Consider the following 18491-nt stretch of genomic DNA (forward strand, 5'->3'; position numbering starts at 1 on the left):
AACTAATACAAACATGTAAAAAAGTACAGCTTCAGTATTGCAGTTTCATCAAATCAATGTGCTACATAATGATAAACTGTCCGCATTATTTTCGAGGTGCAGAGAAGCATAATTATTCACGGTGTTAAGCATGAAATAGAATTGGTTGAGATGAGGATTCAGCTATTAGCCTTTTTAGAGATACAACGTACTCTGAAAAGAAAGAAATGTTAAAGAGTATACAATTCTGACAGGAAATCAAAGTTCATTTGCTGAAGATCGGTTCTGAAATGGTAGAGATATCCAGAAACAAAGTGAAACATAGCGATCCTTGCAAAAGGCGGGCACCTATATCTCAGCCATTTGAAATCGCACTTCTCTTTGGGTTTTGGATTCACGATGAGCCCTTCCTTTCATACTAAAAGAAATAATCATTGTCTGATGATGTCAATTACTATCGCAGTATTTCACAGTGGAATGAATATCCCTACTAACTAGTTACATGACACAAACATAATGATGTCTTGAAATTTGTTGTGAAGATGATAGATGAATGTTACAAAGAGATAGGAGGTAGAACATATCCTAACCGCATTCATGCAAGATTAATGATATTGTAGCAATAGTACCCCCCCCCCAAAAAAAAACCGCAATAATCATAATAATAAGAATAACGATAATAATATACAATGATATCAAGGAAGAGCACGGATGCAACTGGGTCCCTTCGCGGTCTTTACACGGATATCCCCAAAAAGTTGACACATTACATTTGCTTTTGCTTTTGATACTTTATTATTTTTGGGCGACATGCTTCCAGAGCTAAGTAATATGTAACAAGCACACCAGAAAATCTACAGCACATTACATACGCATCTGCTTGTCGACATCATAAAGGCATATCTCTTTGTTGCAAAATCTCATTTTGCGGGTACATAATAACATAAACAAAGCGAAACAAACTGAGACAAATCAAAAGACAAAAAAAAAAAACAAACAAAAAAAAACAGCAGGAAGATGTGTGTGGGTCACTGAAGCTTCTCATGCGATAGAAACCTAATAGAGGAGTCGATTGACTGTACTGATGGGTGAAGATGTGAGCAAATTTCATTGACTTTCTGAGCTTGTATTGGCAAAATACACGAATTTTTCATCCCGGATGGAGCCGATGCTAATACGGTCGTTCCGATGTCTTCACGGAGGCAACACGGAGTAGCCGGTGCCTACAAGGAAGGAATACGGATGCAACACGGAGTAGACGGTGCCGACAAGGAAGAGTTTGTATTGATTTTCATCCGTGATGTCCGGGATGAAAAATTAAAGCCCCTTTTACACTTTCACGGATCGCATCACGGATGACCACGGATCGTCGATCCGGGATCATTCTTACTGTTTCCGGCATGACCGTATTGACTCCGTGAAGTCATCCGGCATTACCCTTGATCATCCGGCATGTCCGCGGAAAAAATTAAGCTTGCTTAATTTTCCTTCCCGGACATCACGGATGAAAATCAATACAAACTCTTCCTTGTTCGCACCGTCTACTCCGTGCTGCCTCCGTATTCCTTCCTCGTAGGCATCGGCTACTCCGTGTTGCCGCCGTACTCATTCTGGGACAATCCGTGAAGACATCGGGACGGCCGTATTAGCATCGGCGCCATCCGGGATGAAATGTTCGTGTATTTTGCCAATACAAGCTCATAAAGTCCGTGAAATTTGCTCACAGGTCATCTTCCCCCATCAGTACAGCCATCAAGCCCTCATACTGTTCGTATAGTGGTCGCCGGAGAAGCTTCAGTGACCCACACATACCTCCTTGCTGTTTTTTCTTCTTTGTGTGTGTTTTGCTTTGTTTATGTCTTGATTTTCCAGAAAAATGAGATTTTGAACAAAGAGATATGCCTTAATGGTGTCGACAAGCAGAGAAGTATGTACGCTGCTGCAGATTTCTGGTGTGCTTGTTATATTTAGCTTTGGAGGGATGTCGCCCGAGAGTGATACAGTATCAAAAGCAAAAACAAATGTCATCTGTCAACATTTTAGGTATATCCATGTAATGACCGTGAAGGGACCCAGTTGCATCTGTGCTCTTCCTTGATATCCGTGTTGCCTCCGTATCGTTTCCGCTGTGGTCCGCGTTCATTCCTTGTCTGTCCGTGTAGGCACCGTACTTGTCCGTGTAGCCTCCGTACTTGTCCGTGTAGACATCCAGTTGGGATCGTGCTCACATCGTCATTGAGATGAAAATCGATATTTTGCATGCCGGAACACCACGGACGACGAGCCGTGGTCATCCGTGTAGCAATCCGTGAAAGTGTAAAAGGGGCTTAAGCAAGCTCATTTTTTTTTTTTCAGCGGACATGCCGGATCAAAGATAATGTCGGATGACTTCACGAAGTCAACACGGTCATCCCGGAAATAGTACGGATGATCCCGGACCAACGATCCGTGGTCATCCGTAATGCAATCCGTGAAAGTGTAAAAGGGGCTATAGGCGACCAATTCTTCGCACTCTGCCGTGAAAGAGAGTTTCGTGTGTGTGCGTGTGTGTGTGTGTGTGTGTGTGTTCCCGAAACCAAGACATTATCTCCCGAAACATAATGGCAAGTGAAAACATTTGCATAATTTTCTTTTGGTGCTAGTTTCTGGTTGCGGAAAGAGGGCGAGAAAAAAAATCCGCCTTTACAGTAAAGTTAAAAGGCGAACGCAGATGACATTCTATGGTATGTTGACAACATGAAATCAAATCTTTTGTCTTTGTTTTGTTTCTTTTTTAAGAATAACAAACAATAAGAACAGTAAACACGGATCGACAAAAGCGGGATGGACAGCTAAAACAAGTTCGTCAGTCGAATTCCCGTTTGAAAGCTGGACGGAATCTCTCCTCCCGCTCTAAAATTTTACAGGACGACATAAATTTTAACAATTATATTGCAACCGTGACGAAGGCCGACGACCAGTTGAAGTAAATGCCGCAACAAAGTAAAAAGGTAAATCCGGTATTAAAATACACAGATTTGATTCAATGATGTGTTAAAGAACACAGAAATCAATGTATTCTATGCAGCTACATAAATGACAGAAGTTAACGGAGTTTAACAAAGAAAGACAACCAACTGAAATAATCAATGGTAGTCTAGTTCCCGTTTGGAAGTCGGACAAAATCTCTCCACCTGAAGCGTAACAATTATATCGATAACAGTCAAGTTTCCTTACAAGGCGTCGTAGATACCATCAACCATCTTATAGCTACCAATTCTTCGCACTCGGCCCGAAACCAAGACATCATCTCCTGAAACATAATACAAGTGAAAACATTCGCATAATTATCTGTTTGCGCTAGTTTCTGTGTTGCGCAATGTGGGTGGAAAAAAATCCGCCTCTACAGAAAAGTTAAAAGGCGAATGCAGCTGGCATTTTTATGGTATGTTGACAACATGAAATCGATACCCCTTTTCTGGCATAACAAACCATGAGAACAGTCAGCAAGGATTGACAGCTGAAACAAGTTCTGCGGTCGAATTCCCGTTTGAACGTTGGACAGAATCTCTCCTCCCGCTCTAAAATTTTACAAGACGACATAAATGTACAGTCTGTAACAATTAATACAACCACGCGAAGGCCGACGACCAATTGAAGTAAATGCCGCAACATAATAAATAGGTAAACACGTTGTTAAAATACAAATATTTGATTCAAATGTTGTGTCAAGTAACAAAAAAAAAATCAATGTATTCTACGGCAAAAAATATGACAGAAGTAGTCGGAGTTTGACAACGAACGGCGACTATGAAATAAGTTTTGCAACGATGGTCAAGTTTTCGTTTGTACACCGGACAAAATCTCTCCGCCGTGTTTGCTACGCGTAAAGACAAGATAATACAAATTCAGTGTCTATCGACTGCGGTCAAGGCTCCTTTCACATCGCCGTAACTTAAGGGCTTTTTACACTTGTAAAATTTTGCTTAGCCCCGGACCAACGGTGGGGCTAAGGGGGGGCCTTAGCCCCACCGTTGGTACGGGACTATCCTTAGCCCACTTTCTGTTTACACTCGTTTTTGCCAAAGTGGGCTAGCCCCACCGATAGTACGGTACTATCTGGCCCTGCAAAATAGCAGGGGTTAGCACCGCAATTGCGGTGCCAAGCAAGTGAGTGTAAACAGAACGAAAAAATAATCCTGGGCTAAGCGACGGAGACGAAGTCCGACCCTCACTGACCAATCAGAAACGAGGTAATCAAGTGCTGCCGGTGCGTGCGTTTACGTGTACAGTACACAGCGTAATTATGAATATTCATATGGTTTGGAAAGTCCGGGGCTAAGAAATACGAGTGTAAAAAGGTCAGTTTTCTCCTTAGCCCCGGACAAGAGATAGTACGGGACTAATTGGCGAGTGTAAAAAGCTGAAAAAATTGGTACGGGACTAACAATAGTCCTGGGTCAGAGAAAGTCCGGGGTTAAGAAACACAAGTGTAAAAAGCCCTTTATAGAATTTGCACAAAAGACGGAAAGTCGGCCTGTTATTCACAATTATCTATAGCAGCGAGAATACATTTTTTTTTCTCGTGAAAACACAAAACTTCCCATCCATTATCGTACTCGGCATTGCGAATCACATCACCCAGCGGATTAGCTGTAGCCACGCGTTTTGGACGTTGCTCGACGATGGAACAGAGACTGAATTTCGGTGGTACAGTAATGGTAATTCGTCGGGACGATATGCGACGTTTTAGATCACACGGATAATAGGCTTTATGCTGTGACAAGTAAAGCTTAACAAAACATAAACTTGAACACAAGCGGCGTTGAAACGAAGCCATATATTCAGGACATTTCCCGACGGTTGAACAATGATTCGTCGGGAACGATATGCGACGTTTTTAACAAAAGAAACGCAAGGCACAATAGAAGCCGAACTTTGAAAATAGCTAGTAAGTCGGGACGAAGAGCGACGATTAGTGAAAGGGAATCCTTTCTCTATCGTCGCTTATCGTCGGGACGAATAAACAAAGGTATGAAAAGAAAGTACGTGTATTCATATGCACGGTTGCTTATTCATATGCACGTGACGCCTGTTCACATGCAAATCATCAAACATGCACAATACGACATCGTCGCGACGAAGATATCTCTCTTTCGGGTTTTTCTGTTGTGCCTTAGTGACTGACAGTCTTCATCTAGGCACATAGCATCATATTGTATGTTTGATTGATTTATTTTTTTTAAAGAAAGAAATACAACTTATGAGATCATTAGCATGTAAATGCTGATAATATTTGCTTTGTCAGATCTACGCTATACCAGTCAATCAAGTGTCTAAAGAAGACTGCAAGATTTCATGAGTTTTTATGCATGACAATGACTGATCATCTTGATTGCAGGGATTTTATTTCAAAAGTACGTTTGAGCAGTGCCTCACAATGTTTGTCATTGTTTATTTGTGTCCATATAACTACAAGTAATTCTGATTTGGTTAGGAAAGATTCAGCGTAGAAACATGGAAACCATGACCCAGGATGATGAAATTTTGTGGTCATATTGACTTGCAGAATGAATAAAAGAATGAAGAAGAAAAATTTGATTATCTGACCTGCTGCATGCATTAAACATTATTTGCATACCACAAAGGTGGGAAAAACTAAAAGAGAAGGAGCATAATTTATAAACGAAATTAACGAGCATAATTCCCCCCTATGAATTTAAAGTTCAAGAGAGGTATTTGAACCACTACATGGTTGCAAGCCACTAAAATCACATCTGATGTTTTTGAATGGCAGACAAAAGCATTTGCATGCTGTCTGACCTTACCTCTTATTATTTTGTTCACAATTTTTATTTATTTATTATTATTATTATTTTTTTTTTTTTGTCTAGCCGGAGATCTGGCAGAAGCTGCTCTTTGGGCTCTGCTTCTTCCATGCTCTGGTGCAGGAGAGGCGAAAGTTTGGACCCCTCGGCTGGAACATCCCCTACGAGTTTAACGAGTCTGACCTGCGTATCAGCATGACACAGCTGAGTGTGAGTATACGACAAGCCCGAAGGAAGAGACCACCTCATGAATCAGATATTCTGCCAGGCTAGAATGTTATTACATTGACATTGCTCCACATGGAAGGAAACACTCTGATATAATGGTAAAGAATAGTAATGACAATAAAGATATGGTCTAATTCCTTCGGGTAGTTTCTTTACTCCTTGGGATGACCTTGTTTTGTTTTATTTACCCCCAGAGATGCCAACTGTTACTCTTTTGTGGCATTTTGTCTATTGTGGGAAAGGCAAAAATGCTGTTTTCTACCAAAGTTTGTCCTTTTATCCCTCAGAATACTGCTCTGCTGTTTGCAGGTTACCATTCCTGTTACCGTAGCATTGCCCTAGTAACATTACCCATCATTATCACCAATGTCAAGAGGGGACAGTGTAAACAACAATTTATGCAAGAACCAGACAGGATTTGAACCCAAAATCTCTTGCCGTAGAGTTTAGAGCTTTATCTACCGCACCACGGTGCTGGTGAGATCTTATCAATCTCAGCCACTGGGAGTTTGCTTTGGTGTCAGTGAGGAAATAGATGGACTTGCTTTGTATTTTATGAATGACATACTGCTGCCTATCCTTTGGAATCGTAGTAGAGGTTGTAATAGTCTCTCAGCTCGTGTCCAAGTTCCAACCACTGGCAACTGATAGATTGCTTTGCACCAATTGATTTGTCATTGCTTTTCCTGTGAAAGCTTCACTTAATTGCTATGATTCATTTCAACTTCTTGACAACAGATGTTCCTGAACAACTACGATGACACACCGTATGATGCCCTGACCTACCTGACCGGAGAGTGTAACTATGGTGGCCGTGTGACCGACGACAAGGACCGACGCCTACTGCTGTCAATCCTCTCCAAGTTCTACACGCCAGAGACCGTGGATCAGGATAACTTCGCGTAAGTCCCTATATCTTCCCCCCACCTTGTGTTTTGGGTCTGCAGAGTTGAATACATACACCTTCTTCATAAATGCATACATTTCATAAAAAAACACTCTCTGATCATGATTTTCCACCTTTCAACAAGAGATGGATGCCACATCACATGTAGTTAGCTGAGAGCCAGAAACTTCCCTAACTTCATAGATTCTTCCCAGTGTTTGATGCCCCAGTGCTTCTCTCTAGCCTAGATATAATGACACACCTATTAATTAAAGCACATATCCATTTTTCCCCTTGTGATGCAGGTTCTCAGACAGCGGAGACTACTACTGCCCGGTTCATGGTGATTACGAGAGTTACCTTGACTACCTGCGAAGCCTTCCTCTCATTCCTCATCCCGAGGTGTTTGGTCTCCATGAGAATGCTGACATCACCAAGGACAATCAGGAGACTCAGCAGGTATGACATCTGAATGGCTAGAATTTGTTTTTATCCATGGTAGCGTGAAGGCATGGCACACGGCTTTGAGTATGGATATTATCAGCAGCTGATGTTAACCAAAGTTTGGGGTAAATCTGCTCTGCTCGGCTGTTTGAGATTGATGCACTTTATGTTAACTGTTATTACTTCAATTACTTCAGTATTTGTAAGCTGTGATAGAAGTATTTTTTCAGTTCATATATACTGTCTATTTTTATTTTTTAACGTTACAATACCGTCAACCTTGCCTAAGTCAAATCTTTTTGGACTGATGAAATAGCCTCGACTTCCAGAAAATTAGACTTATGAGGGATTAAAATCAATAAAATGTAGAGAGAAGAGGACTAGCAAAGACCTTTGACCTAGGCTATTATTTGACTTCAGCGAGGTCGACTTTAAGCAAGTTTGACTGTAGTTTCTACTTAGGCAGTATCTCTGTGTAAATGCCAGTCATACCATGTGGTGTTTCAACCAAAGTGTAGGACCCTACATCTACTCACAGAGAAAGAAGCTGCTATAGAGTGTGCTCAATGTTCCTTCTCTTCCTTTTCTCTCCCCCTGCAGCTGTTTGACGGGATCCTGCTGACCCTCCCTCGCCAGGCCGGAGGAGGAGGGAAGTCCCCCGCCGAACAGATTCAGGACTTGTCCGGTGACATCTTGTCCAAACTGCCCCCAGATTTCGACCTTGAATTTGTGAGTGACCTGTCACCTCTGCGAAGCATGACATCTGGGGATGTTGAGATGCAATGTACTTGAATGACGGTTTGGGGGGGGGGGGGGAGATGGAAAGGGGGAGGCATGTTATGATTATTTTGTGAATTTGAATTTGAGATTCATACGGTATGTAGTTATGTGACCGCTCAGGAAGCATTGAATGCTTAAGCAAGTGAGCATGGGACCAGTGGCTTCAAGTTTTCTCAGAATGAGGATCAAGTGCCTTATCTAGGAGCACAACCACTGTGGCTGTGGGATTTGAACTAGGAACATTGTGATTGATAGCATCTAGTGTTATCCTCTGAGTCTCAGCATCTTCTCCTTCTTTTGTAATATAAATAAATATTTATATCTTTTTTGGTTGCTGTTTTTTGTTGTCCCATCAAGCATGCAAATGGGTAATAATTTTCTATCTCTAGAACTCTGTTTTACAGGCATTTTATGCCTAGACTGAGTGTTAAAGTGTTGATTTTGCATGTCAGTGATATCTGTCCTTTGAAAGCAATCTTTGCACAACCATTCTGTTGCTCATACAAATCTACTTGTTTGTTTTAATGTGTAATACAAAAGTCTTTTAAATTAGCAGTAGGACATAGTTTCTTTTATTTTTTTTAAAGCTACGTACTTCTGCAACGTTTGGTTACTCCAACAACTTCCAAGCTGTGATGCTTGCTGGGCGAGTGATATTGTAGACAAGAAATATTTTCATAAGTTATCATTATGCTGTCATAAATGTCATGCACTTGTGCACTTATATTTATTTGTCATCTTGACCAATGATGTGATAATCATTACAAATCCTTTGTGTGCTTTTAGTCTAGATTGGTGCTGAAAGTCCTGTAGTATTGTACACACTGTTGAAAATCCTTGGTTTAGAGTAGGGATAAATCATGGATGGGTGTTATTTTCATTGTCACTCTTGACTGAGAGGTTTATCATTGCTTCTTTCTTACCCTGTGCATGACAACCAGGTGATCAAGAAGTACCCGGTGACCTACGAGGAGTCGATGAACACCGTGCTTCGTCAGGAGCTGATCCGCTTCAACCGGCTGACCAGCGTGGTGCGCTCCAGCCTGCAGAACATCATCAAGGCCATCAAGGGTCTGGTGGTCATGTCCTCTGAGCTGGAGGATGTCTTCAACAGCATGCTGATCGGCAAGGTGCCCGCCATGTGGGCAGCCAAGAGCTACCCTTCCCTCAAGCCCATGGGCAGCTACATCACTGACCTGCTGGCCAGGTGAGCTGTCAAGTGGAGCTGGAATCCACTCTGGGAATAGATCTCACGAGTGGTTTTACATTTTTTGCCGCCATGCTGAAAAAAAAACCCCACTCCAAACATATTTGGCAATTCAGCCTTTTGGGCATATCACCTACTAATGTAAGAAATGCGTCTCCCCTTTGTTCTCCGAAGGTTTATTGGAAATGTGAAGGGTAGAGTGGGGTTGGGGTTTGGAGGAATTGATTTAAGATCAGGTTAAAAAAAAACATAAGATCAATGTGCTGCAAAAGGTGTGGAGCTTGACTATTTTAATGATTGCAATTTCTTTTTTGGTGCAAGCTATATAACCCTGAAGAACAATCATGGCTTCTAAGGAAAGATGACAGGGTATTAGTAATGTCTGTCTGTGGATTTATGAAACTTGTAAATTGTCAAGTGGCTTTGTGAGCAGAGATTATTGTGAACCATTTTTTATATTGCATGATTATACTACAGCATACAATTTATGAACAGTTACAATTGTATTGCTATTTATAAGAATGTACGTTTGATTGTATCTCTCCCATCATGGTTATGTTGGGTCTCTATTTTTACTATGCCAATTTGTTATGTTTGCAGACTCAAGTTCTTCAAGGACTGGATTGACACTGGTGCCCCTGATGTGTTCTGGGTTTCTGGGTTCTACTTCACACATTCCTTCCTCACTGGTGAGCCAACCTGTGGACTGTGGGATAACATACATTTTTAATGGCATGGGTAGTGGTGTAAATGACTGTTGTCATTAATGTTACAATGGAAGCTCTTAACATCTTTTGACTGATATTTTAACAGTGACAAATAGTGCAATCATATTTGATTGCTTCATGCTTGTTATCCGAGATGCAAAAACCAGCTGCTGAATATGCCAAACATGATTCTAATTTGTATTCAGACAGAATTGACAGATAGATTGATAGGTGGTCAGATAGCTAGATAAATAGATAAGAAGATAGGAAGTGTGTGTTTGGTAGTTGATTTGATTTTACACAGATGTGTGTGATTATATGAATGGTCAATTTACATCAGATTGATCAACAAAGGTTTTCATGCTATTACCAAAGTTCACAAGGATTCCATCGCTACCTCATCTCCACTGCATGATTGCAACTGATGCTTTTATAATTTCAGTATTCAGTGACTGTAACATGTATTAGTATCCTCACACTTTTGCATGAGATGTGCATTGTGCTTGGTCTAAGGCAGATCAGCTCAAATCTTTACAAATCCTTTTTGTTCTGGTTGTGATGTGTGTTCATTATCCCCCATTACAGGTGTAAGTCAGAACTATGCAAGGAAATATACCATCCCTATAGATCACCTTGGATTCCAGTTTTCCGTCACCAGTTATGAGGAGACAGTGAACACCAAGCCTGAAGATGGTGCCTTCATCCAGGTAAGAATGCTACTGGTTTGAAGCCATGTTGTGCAAGGCAGCCTCGGGTACCATTTTTGGTATACACTGTATGATGCATCACGCGTTACCTTGGGGTACCACGTTGTGTAGCGCCACCTCACGTCCACTCGAGGACAGCCGCAGAGAAATGCATGCATTGTGTGTGTGTGTACATAGTCATTCCCTTGCCACTGTATGTTATACTATGCATGTATGGTACGCTGTACTAGCAATAGTGTGTGCTTCAGTGCAGTGCAGTGCAGTGGCTAGCGAGAACATGGGGCAAATTGAATGTTGAAGAAAATCACATCAAAATAAATACCCACTTTTTGGCAACCCAGGGTACATCCTTTAAAAAAAAAAAAATAATTCAACAAAATGGCTGATTTTTGTTTGGTACCCCAGGGTACCATTTATGTCATCATATGTACATCATGTCCCGAGAGTGAGATAAACAAGGAAGGGTAACTGTACAATGTATCTATAGGAACATACATGAACACCCTTCTTCTGTTAGGGGTCTTCCTTCTGGTAGGGTTCAAAATCTTTGAATCTTCAATCGAAGCATTTCTACACAATACATAGTCCTTAGATTGTATTAAGACAAGACATACACTATCTTTATGCTGAAGTAATTTAGTGCTCTTGCTGAAGATGATCTATATGCTTTATAAAGTTGTGTGTCAGTCTTTACAGTGTACTTTAAGAGAAAGTTATAAATGCAAAATGATGTGATGCTGATACTCACATGCCTGGGTTTACAAAGACATGTTCCTGTCCAAGGCTCTGAAATGTAATTGATTGAATATATACAGAAGACTTATGCAGAGATATCAAACTGATTAGATTTTTTTTCTTCTGTTTTTTCTCAAAATGATGAATACTCTTGCAGTGAATTTTTTCTATTGCGACTGATTGACAAATATGTACGTCGATGTAGGGCAATTTGTCGATCAGTGAAGAGATGTTTATCAAACATGCTTTTATGATTCCAGTGCAATGACTGTACAATGACCTATGCAAATGTGGACATACGAATCCATATCTCTTCCACACCAATCCACTCATCATTTTTTTCTGGGAGAGATTCATCTGCTCTTTAATACAGATATTGTGGGAACTTATGTGCTCGTGAACAAATTTTGAATTTTCCTGCCACCGTACACAGGGACTGTTTCTTGAGGGGTGCCGATGGGACCGCCAGGCCATGGTCTTGGCCGAGTCCCTACCCAAGGTCCTGTTTGACACCATCCCCATCATATGGCTCATGCCTGGCAAGAAGTCTGATTTCAAGCCCGCCTCTGTCTATAACTGCCCCGTCTACAAGACCAGCGCCCGCCGCGGCACCCTCTCCACCACCGGCCACTCCACCAACTTTGTCATGTGGATGGAACTCCCCTCCGACAAGACACAGAGACACTGGATCAACCGGGGTGTGGCTGCCCTCTGCCAGTTGGACGACTAGAATGCTGCTGTTAGCCTGTCATGTAGGACTATAGCAATATTAACAAAATTGATGCGCACTCTCCGTCTGAAGGATCTACAGATTTTTACGTTTACGCACCAGGTGGTGCAGTATTTGATTGAATTGAATTATTTGTTAAATCTCTGTCACAAAGTGTCAAATGAATGATCAAACTGTTTCAGTATTTCAAGAGACAATGTTATGCAACATTGCCTGTTAAAACAATCCCGGTTGCATATTATGCAGTCTATCTGATGATCAAATAACATGTAGAGTTAACACCCTCACTGTGCCATGTGAATTTACCAAAGATTAACTCAGCCAAATCAAATTAAAAGAGAGCGAGAACAACAATAACAACAACAACAACAAATATATCAGTATTGAATCCCAGCGAACAAAAACAGCAATTAATCATATTGGTATTGCAGAAGAATTTAATATCTGAAATTCCTCTGTAGCCTATGGGCCACTCTGCATTCATTTCATATTGGTTATACAGATTAAGTGATTTGATTTGAAATGTGAAATCAGCTGTTCGATATGTATGCAAGCTTGTTCAAATATTACCAATAAAAGGGCTTTCAATAGTGCTGTGCTATGCAGTTGTGTCTTAGTAATTTCAAATTATATGTAACATATTTTTCCAAATTCATCTTGGTCTAAGTGATTAGTTGATATCAACAATCAAAATATTTAATAGCTATAGTCCATAGAATGCAAAATTTTTATACTGATGAGAGTATTTATGGAGAGAAGATGAGATATATGCAAATTATATACCTCGAGGAAGGATTGCTTGAAATGTACTAGCAATAAGTTTTGTAGAAGAGCATTAGATCTGGGGTGAATATATGCAACAGCTACCATATCTTTCTAGTGGATGAAATATTTATGACAGCTTATGAAAAGCATTACATTTGTGGACAAGCAGCTTTTCAATAAGGCACTTAAAGTGACTGCATGATGAATTTAGATGTAAAGAGAAAATGAGATAATATCAGTTGAAAGCAGTACATGGTTGATGAAATGTTTAAGCAGTAAGAGCAGATGTCTTGATGTTAATGATTTGTTTAATACCAATGAAACCAATCAAAAGAACGTGGTCATTAACTTTCCCATGCAATGCAGTGATTTATTTTTAAAGAAGACATGCAAGTCATGAAGTGTCTCAGTGATGTTGATGTAGTTTTAATTAAAGGTATGATTGATGGAGAATGATTTCAAATCAAAGAAAACACCCGTCAGTCTTGCCGGCATAAAGTTTTCACTGGAATAATAGCGTATTAGAATGTGTAAAGACATCTGCAGATTTATAAGTTAGGAATGCACAAAAATGTCCATATTGTACATGAGTGTGCATGTCTTTCCTTATCTACAAACAGCATCTAGCTAGTCTGTATGTGGCAATATGATATTTGATTGTTCAGCATTTTGGGAACATAAAAGTGTAATTTGCTTCGTGACTGATCTGCATCACTGCCCTTAATAGATAAAATATCACATACTTGATGGCAGTTGTAACTATGCTGCTGTGCGATGCAACATTTACTCCATCCATGGACCAGAGCATTACTTAGTGTACTTGGAAGTATTATACTTGTCCTGTGAACACTGACATCTTATTTGGCTCACATGTAAATGCTTCACTTCCTAAGTGGTATTCATTGCATTTACTTATAAGCTGAATGTGATTGAAGGTGAATTTATCTTTTCAAAGTAAGCACAAAATGGATTTCAATTGAATGACACTTTCCCTGCTGTGAATCCTTGTTTTGCTTTGCAAACTTTTGTGGACTAATGGTTCACAGATGTACAGGCACAGTGCTGATGACATGTGTGACTTGTGCAGTGTATACTTCTCCTGTAGGTGTGTGATAGCTCCTCAAATTTCTCTGTTCAGCTTACGAGTTTGAAATGAATGCAAAAACAGATGATATAAGAAGAGATGAGAGCTGATCAACACATGTAAATGTCCATTAGATTGTATTTCTGATTTTGCATTGTCACAATAGATTTTCTCAGAGTTTATAGATATGTGCCAGTATTCAACCTCCCATTGGAACAAAAAGAAAGAAAACATTCCCCACTGATATTATGCTGTTTAACAGTTCATATGTACTTGTAAATAAAGCACTTGTAAATAGTACAAAACAATTTATATCTGCTGGGGGACTGTATGACACAACCAACAGCCTACCTGAACAAACTTTTGTGTATTCTTGAACAAGGTCAACATTTTATACGAGTAGAAATTGTAAAAATTGAACAAAGAAGAAAGATGTACATACGTTGTATTTCGTGTGAATTTATTTAAGAGTGATTGTATTCATACTTACAGGTAATCCTTATTCATTGGTGTTTGGGTATTACAGAAAGATCTGATTATTTGTAATTTGTTTACTGATAGATGATATATATTCCGTCCTAAAAGGCATCACCTTGAAATAGATTTCCCTCCAAGCTGCTACACTAATGTGTTAAAGCAAAGTGTTTTTCAGTTGCTCCTCTAGCAAAAATTGCAGCTATTAATCACTCACCAACTTTTTTTTTTTTTTTTAAGATAGCAATATTTTGATGTGTGTAGCGCCTCTATGCAAAATGGAACTATTCTGATGCTTGATTGTGCCTTGCTATACATGAACCACAATAAATGTTACTGATAACATAAGTCTGTATTGATTACTATTGCTTTTCTTGTCATGTTTGGAGTGATTTATCCTCTACCTGTAATCTCCCCTGCATTTTTATGCCTCCGCCACAAAGTGGTGCCAGAGGCATTATTTTTTCTTGGCTTCCAAGGAACAACTAAACCAGCAAAACCAAAACAGAAATGAAATGCAAGAACTAAAATTATAGAATTATTATGTCTGCCATGTTGGTAAAATACATAATTGATCGTATGTTTACTTAGGAAATTTTTCTGTCATTAAAACGGAATACCAATTTACATATGCTTGCTTGCCATCAAGATCATGACAAGACAACATTCATGGAAATATGTCTCTAAAATTTGTAAAGTTGCCACATTGTGCACGGTTTAAGCCATCAATGATTACAAAGAATGTCCTGTAAGATTAAAATATACACCTCAATATGTTTAAATTCCCCTGCTTCTAACTTTTCACCCTGTTCTGTTAATGAGCAACACCTATGAATTCAGTACAATTAGAGGTCACTCCCTTTATAACAAAGTCCTTGGAACTGGCAGTTTTACTTTATTTTGTCAAAATTTTGTTGTAGTCGACCAATTATGTAGATATAAAGAGATATTGATAATTTTGAAACCTGAATTTTGCCTTCGTTGCTTCAAGAATTTCGTTATAATCACGTTTGTTATTAGGAGTGCACTGTCTAGTGATCTTTCATCGCTGGAAACTCCTGACTGAGTTCAATCGGGTCTGAAAGATGAAATGCTTCTTGGAAGTGGATGGTGCTGGTGTTGATATGGTAGGAGTGATGCTGGGTATGACAGATTGTTAATGTGTGAGTCACATTCTTTCCAAGCTGCCTCCACAAAACTGGCTTAACTTGGCAGACTATATTGATTTACATTGGATCCATTTATGAGAGTTTTGAAAGATGGCTTTTGCCATTTCAGACAAAAGCTTCATTTAAATTTGTACTCACACTCCACTGTCACTGTCACTATCACTGTGAGTATGAGACATTCTTCTGCTTCTTATTGACATTATTATAGTTATTAATATTATGGTTATCATCATTTTTCATATGTATTTTTTATTATTGTCTTCATTCTTATTATTATCATTGTTGATAATGAATTATTATTACTATTATCATTACTATTATTATTATTATTATATTATTATTATTATTATTATTATTATTATTATTATTATTATTGTTGTTATTATCATTATTGTCATCATCATCATTATCATCATCATCATCATCATCATCATTATAATTGTTATGCCTGGGTAAAGGATAATGTGCTGAGTTGCTTGTGGTGAGAGTGGGTGGGGAGGACAGAATGGGCTAGACTTACGTTCCACCACTATTTTTTTTTCTTCCCCAAAATATATGGATTCAGTGAAAGCTGAAATGTTGGTGGTACGCTGCGTGAGTGAAATTTGAGGAAAAATTGAACAACATAATATTAGTGAATAGATTTTGTTTGCTATCCTAAATTTGTCGGTTTAAAATCAATATAATTGACATTATATAAAAAAAAACATCTCTGAATTGCCAATGTTTGATCCTGACCGAGGGGAAAGATAGTCAAAATCCCCACTTTGTGAGATATTCTTCTTTATAACACAGGTATATACAGGAGAAAAAGATGTAATGTTGCCATCCCCGATTGACCAGTTTCACTGATATTTAGGCCAACCCAATAATAACTAACAATTGGTCCTATCCAATAGGGGATAGGGGAAAAATATGTTTTTTTATAATGAAGATAAAGATTATAAAGGTGGAAAAATAATGTTGTCATATACTTTGGGTGAGTTTACGTTTGATATGACTGACATATATAACCCATATCTGTTAACGTGTTGTGCCGCTCAATACGGGATGGCTGCCCAGAAGGGCAAATTTCGCGACATATCCAGAAATATATTCATTTTTCCTTGTTAAATGTATACATATATATGTACTATATATATATATATATATATATATATATATATTCTGATGAAGAATGCGATGACTAACCTGTTTGGTGTCTTGTTTCCAAATCATGCGCTTTCCTCGCCAGGATAAAGCGTTTTTAGATCTATTGCCATTTTAGGTTTTTATCACATTATATATACATATATGTATACATATATATGTACAATATATATATATATATATACATATATATATATATATTATATATACATATATGTATACATATATATGTACAATATATATATATATATATATATTATATATACATATATGTATATATATTTATTTATATTACTTATATTATTTATTTACAATATGAAATGATATACATATATATATATATATATATATATGTAAAGGTATATTATACCTTTTTTGTATAATATATTGTGTAATATATATGCATGTGTGTGTGTGTGTGTGTGTGTGTGTGTGTGTGTGTGTGTACACATATGAATTTGTGTTGATATCCATTCTTGGTCAGTCTACATTAAAGGATAATAATGACATAATAGTAATGACATTTTAACGCTTAGATCTATAGTACCAACGTTTAGTGCCTGCCAATAAGGGATAAGCCTATAACTACCCAAAGGGGCCTGCTTGTGATATAATCAGAAATTTGCCAGTAGCATATTGTACCATTTTTTTTTCTTTTCATAAAAGTGGTATATTCACTAGCTCTTTACCATGGCTTCTTGAAAGATCAAAGACCTTTTTGATAAGTTATGGTTTTGTATCTATGGGATCTGCAAGCAAGAGATATGGAATTTTCTGCTTTTTATAAAAGTAGATCATGTCTCAGAGGATATTAAGTGATCTAGAGTACATGCCAACAATTAAGATTGGCATAACGATGTTAATATGATCCTAATTCTAAAAAAAGGCCCTATTAACTGTTTATCAAAAATATAATAAGCAAAAACTGGAGTTTGAAAATTATTTGGTTTATTTGAATCCTGCAGATGATAGGAAAGGGTTTTGTCGATTTAGATGTTTGAATAATAAGCTCCCGATCATAGCGGCTGGCGGGAGATCTATGCAAATGCAGGTTGCCTACAGGGGATCGAATATGTGGACATTAATTGCTCCCTAAACCAGATTGGGAATGAATTTCATTATCTTTTCCAGTTCCCAGTTTTTGAAAACTATTTCAGCAAGCAAATATTAAATAGAGAAATGTTTCTGGACACGACTTAGTATATGTATACAAAATGGATCTGCTATATTTGTTTAATCACTCCCGACCACCAGTACGATTTTGGGACCGATGGAATTTTGTAAGGAAGTTTTTGTTTATTTGTTTGTTTGTTTTTTGATAAACAATTGTATATAAGTAACTCACCTTAATCACAGATTGATGTTTATAAGGTTTTATAACTTTTTACAATTAAAGTTACCAACTTTTTGCTGTCATAGGGCTTACAGTGCCTGTTGTAAAATGTGTTTTATCTGTTCATCTCCATTGCGTGTATCAATATTCATGAAATATGTCCCTACCCCCCCACCCCCCACCCCCCCCCCCCCCCCCCCCCACCCCCAACTACTACCGTAACTGAACTCGGAGCCAGTCTACCGTCTCACCTTTAATACACACACGGCGGTACAAAAACTGACAATGGAGCTGGCTAGCTCCGTAC

The 18491-nt window shown here is 38.6% G+C and overlaps 1 protein-coding gene across 1 annotated transcript in view; it reads left to right on the plus strand.

Moving 5' to 3' along the window:
- Window positions 1-12210, plus strand: part of LOC139742861 (dynein axonemal heavy chain 3-like) — a 94161-nt gene extending 81951 nt beyond the window's left edge. The window contains exons 48-55 of the mRNA XM_071653374.1: window positions 5853-5996; window positions 6753-6916; window positions 7206-7359; window positions 7945-8073; window positions 9066-9331; window positions 9932-10020; window positions 10624-10745; window positions 11914-12210. Of these exons, the coding sequence (XP_071509475.1) occupies window positions 5853-5996; window positions 6753-6916; window positions 7206-7359; window positions 7945-8073; window positions 9066-9331; window positions 9932-10020; window positions 10624-10745; window positions 11914-12210 (1365 nt within the window). The remainder of the gene's footprint in view (window positions 1-5852; window positions 5997-6752; window positions 6917-7205; window positions 7360-7944; window positions 8074-9065; window positions 9332-9931; window positions 10021-10623; window positions 10746-11913) is intronic.
- The last annotated feature ends 6281 nt before the right edge of the window (window positions 12211-18491 follow it).

Source organism: Diadema antillarum, unplaced genomic scaffold (assembly GCF_040938485.1).
Source record: "Diadema antillarum isolate AM-2024a unplaced genomic scaffold, OU_Dant_1.0 seq00001028_RagTag, whole genome shotgun sequence".
Taxonomy (NCBI): domain Eukaryota; kingdom Metazoa; phylum Echinodermata; class Echinoidea; order Diadematoida; family Diadematidae; genus Diadema; species Diadema antillarum.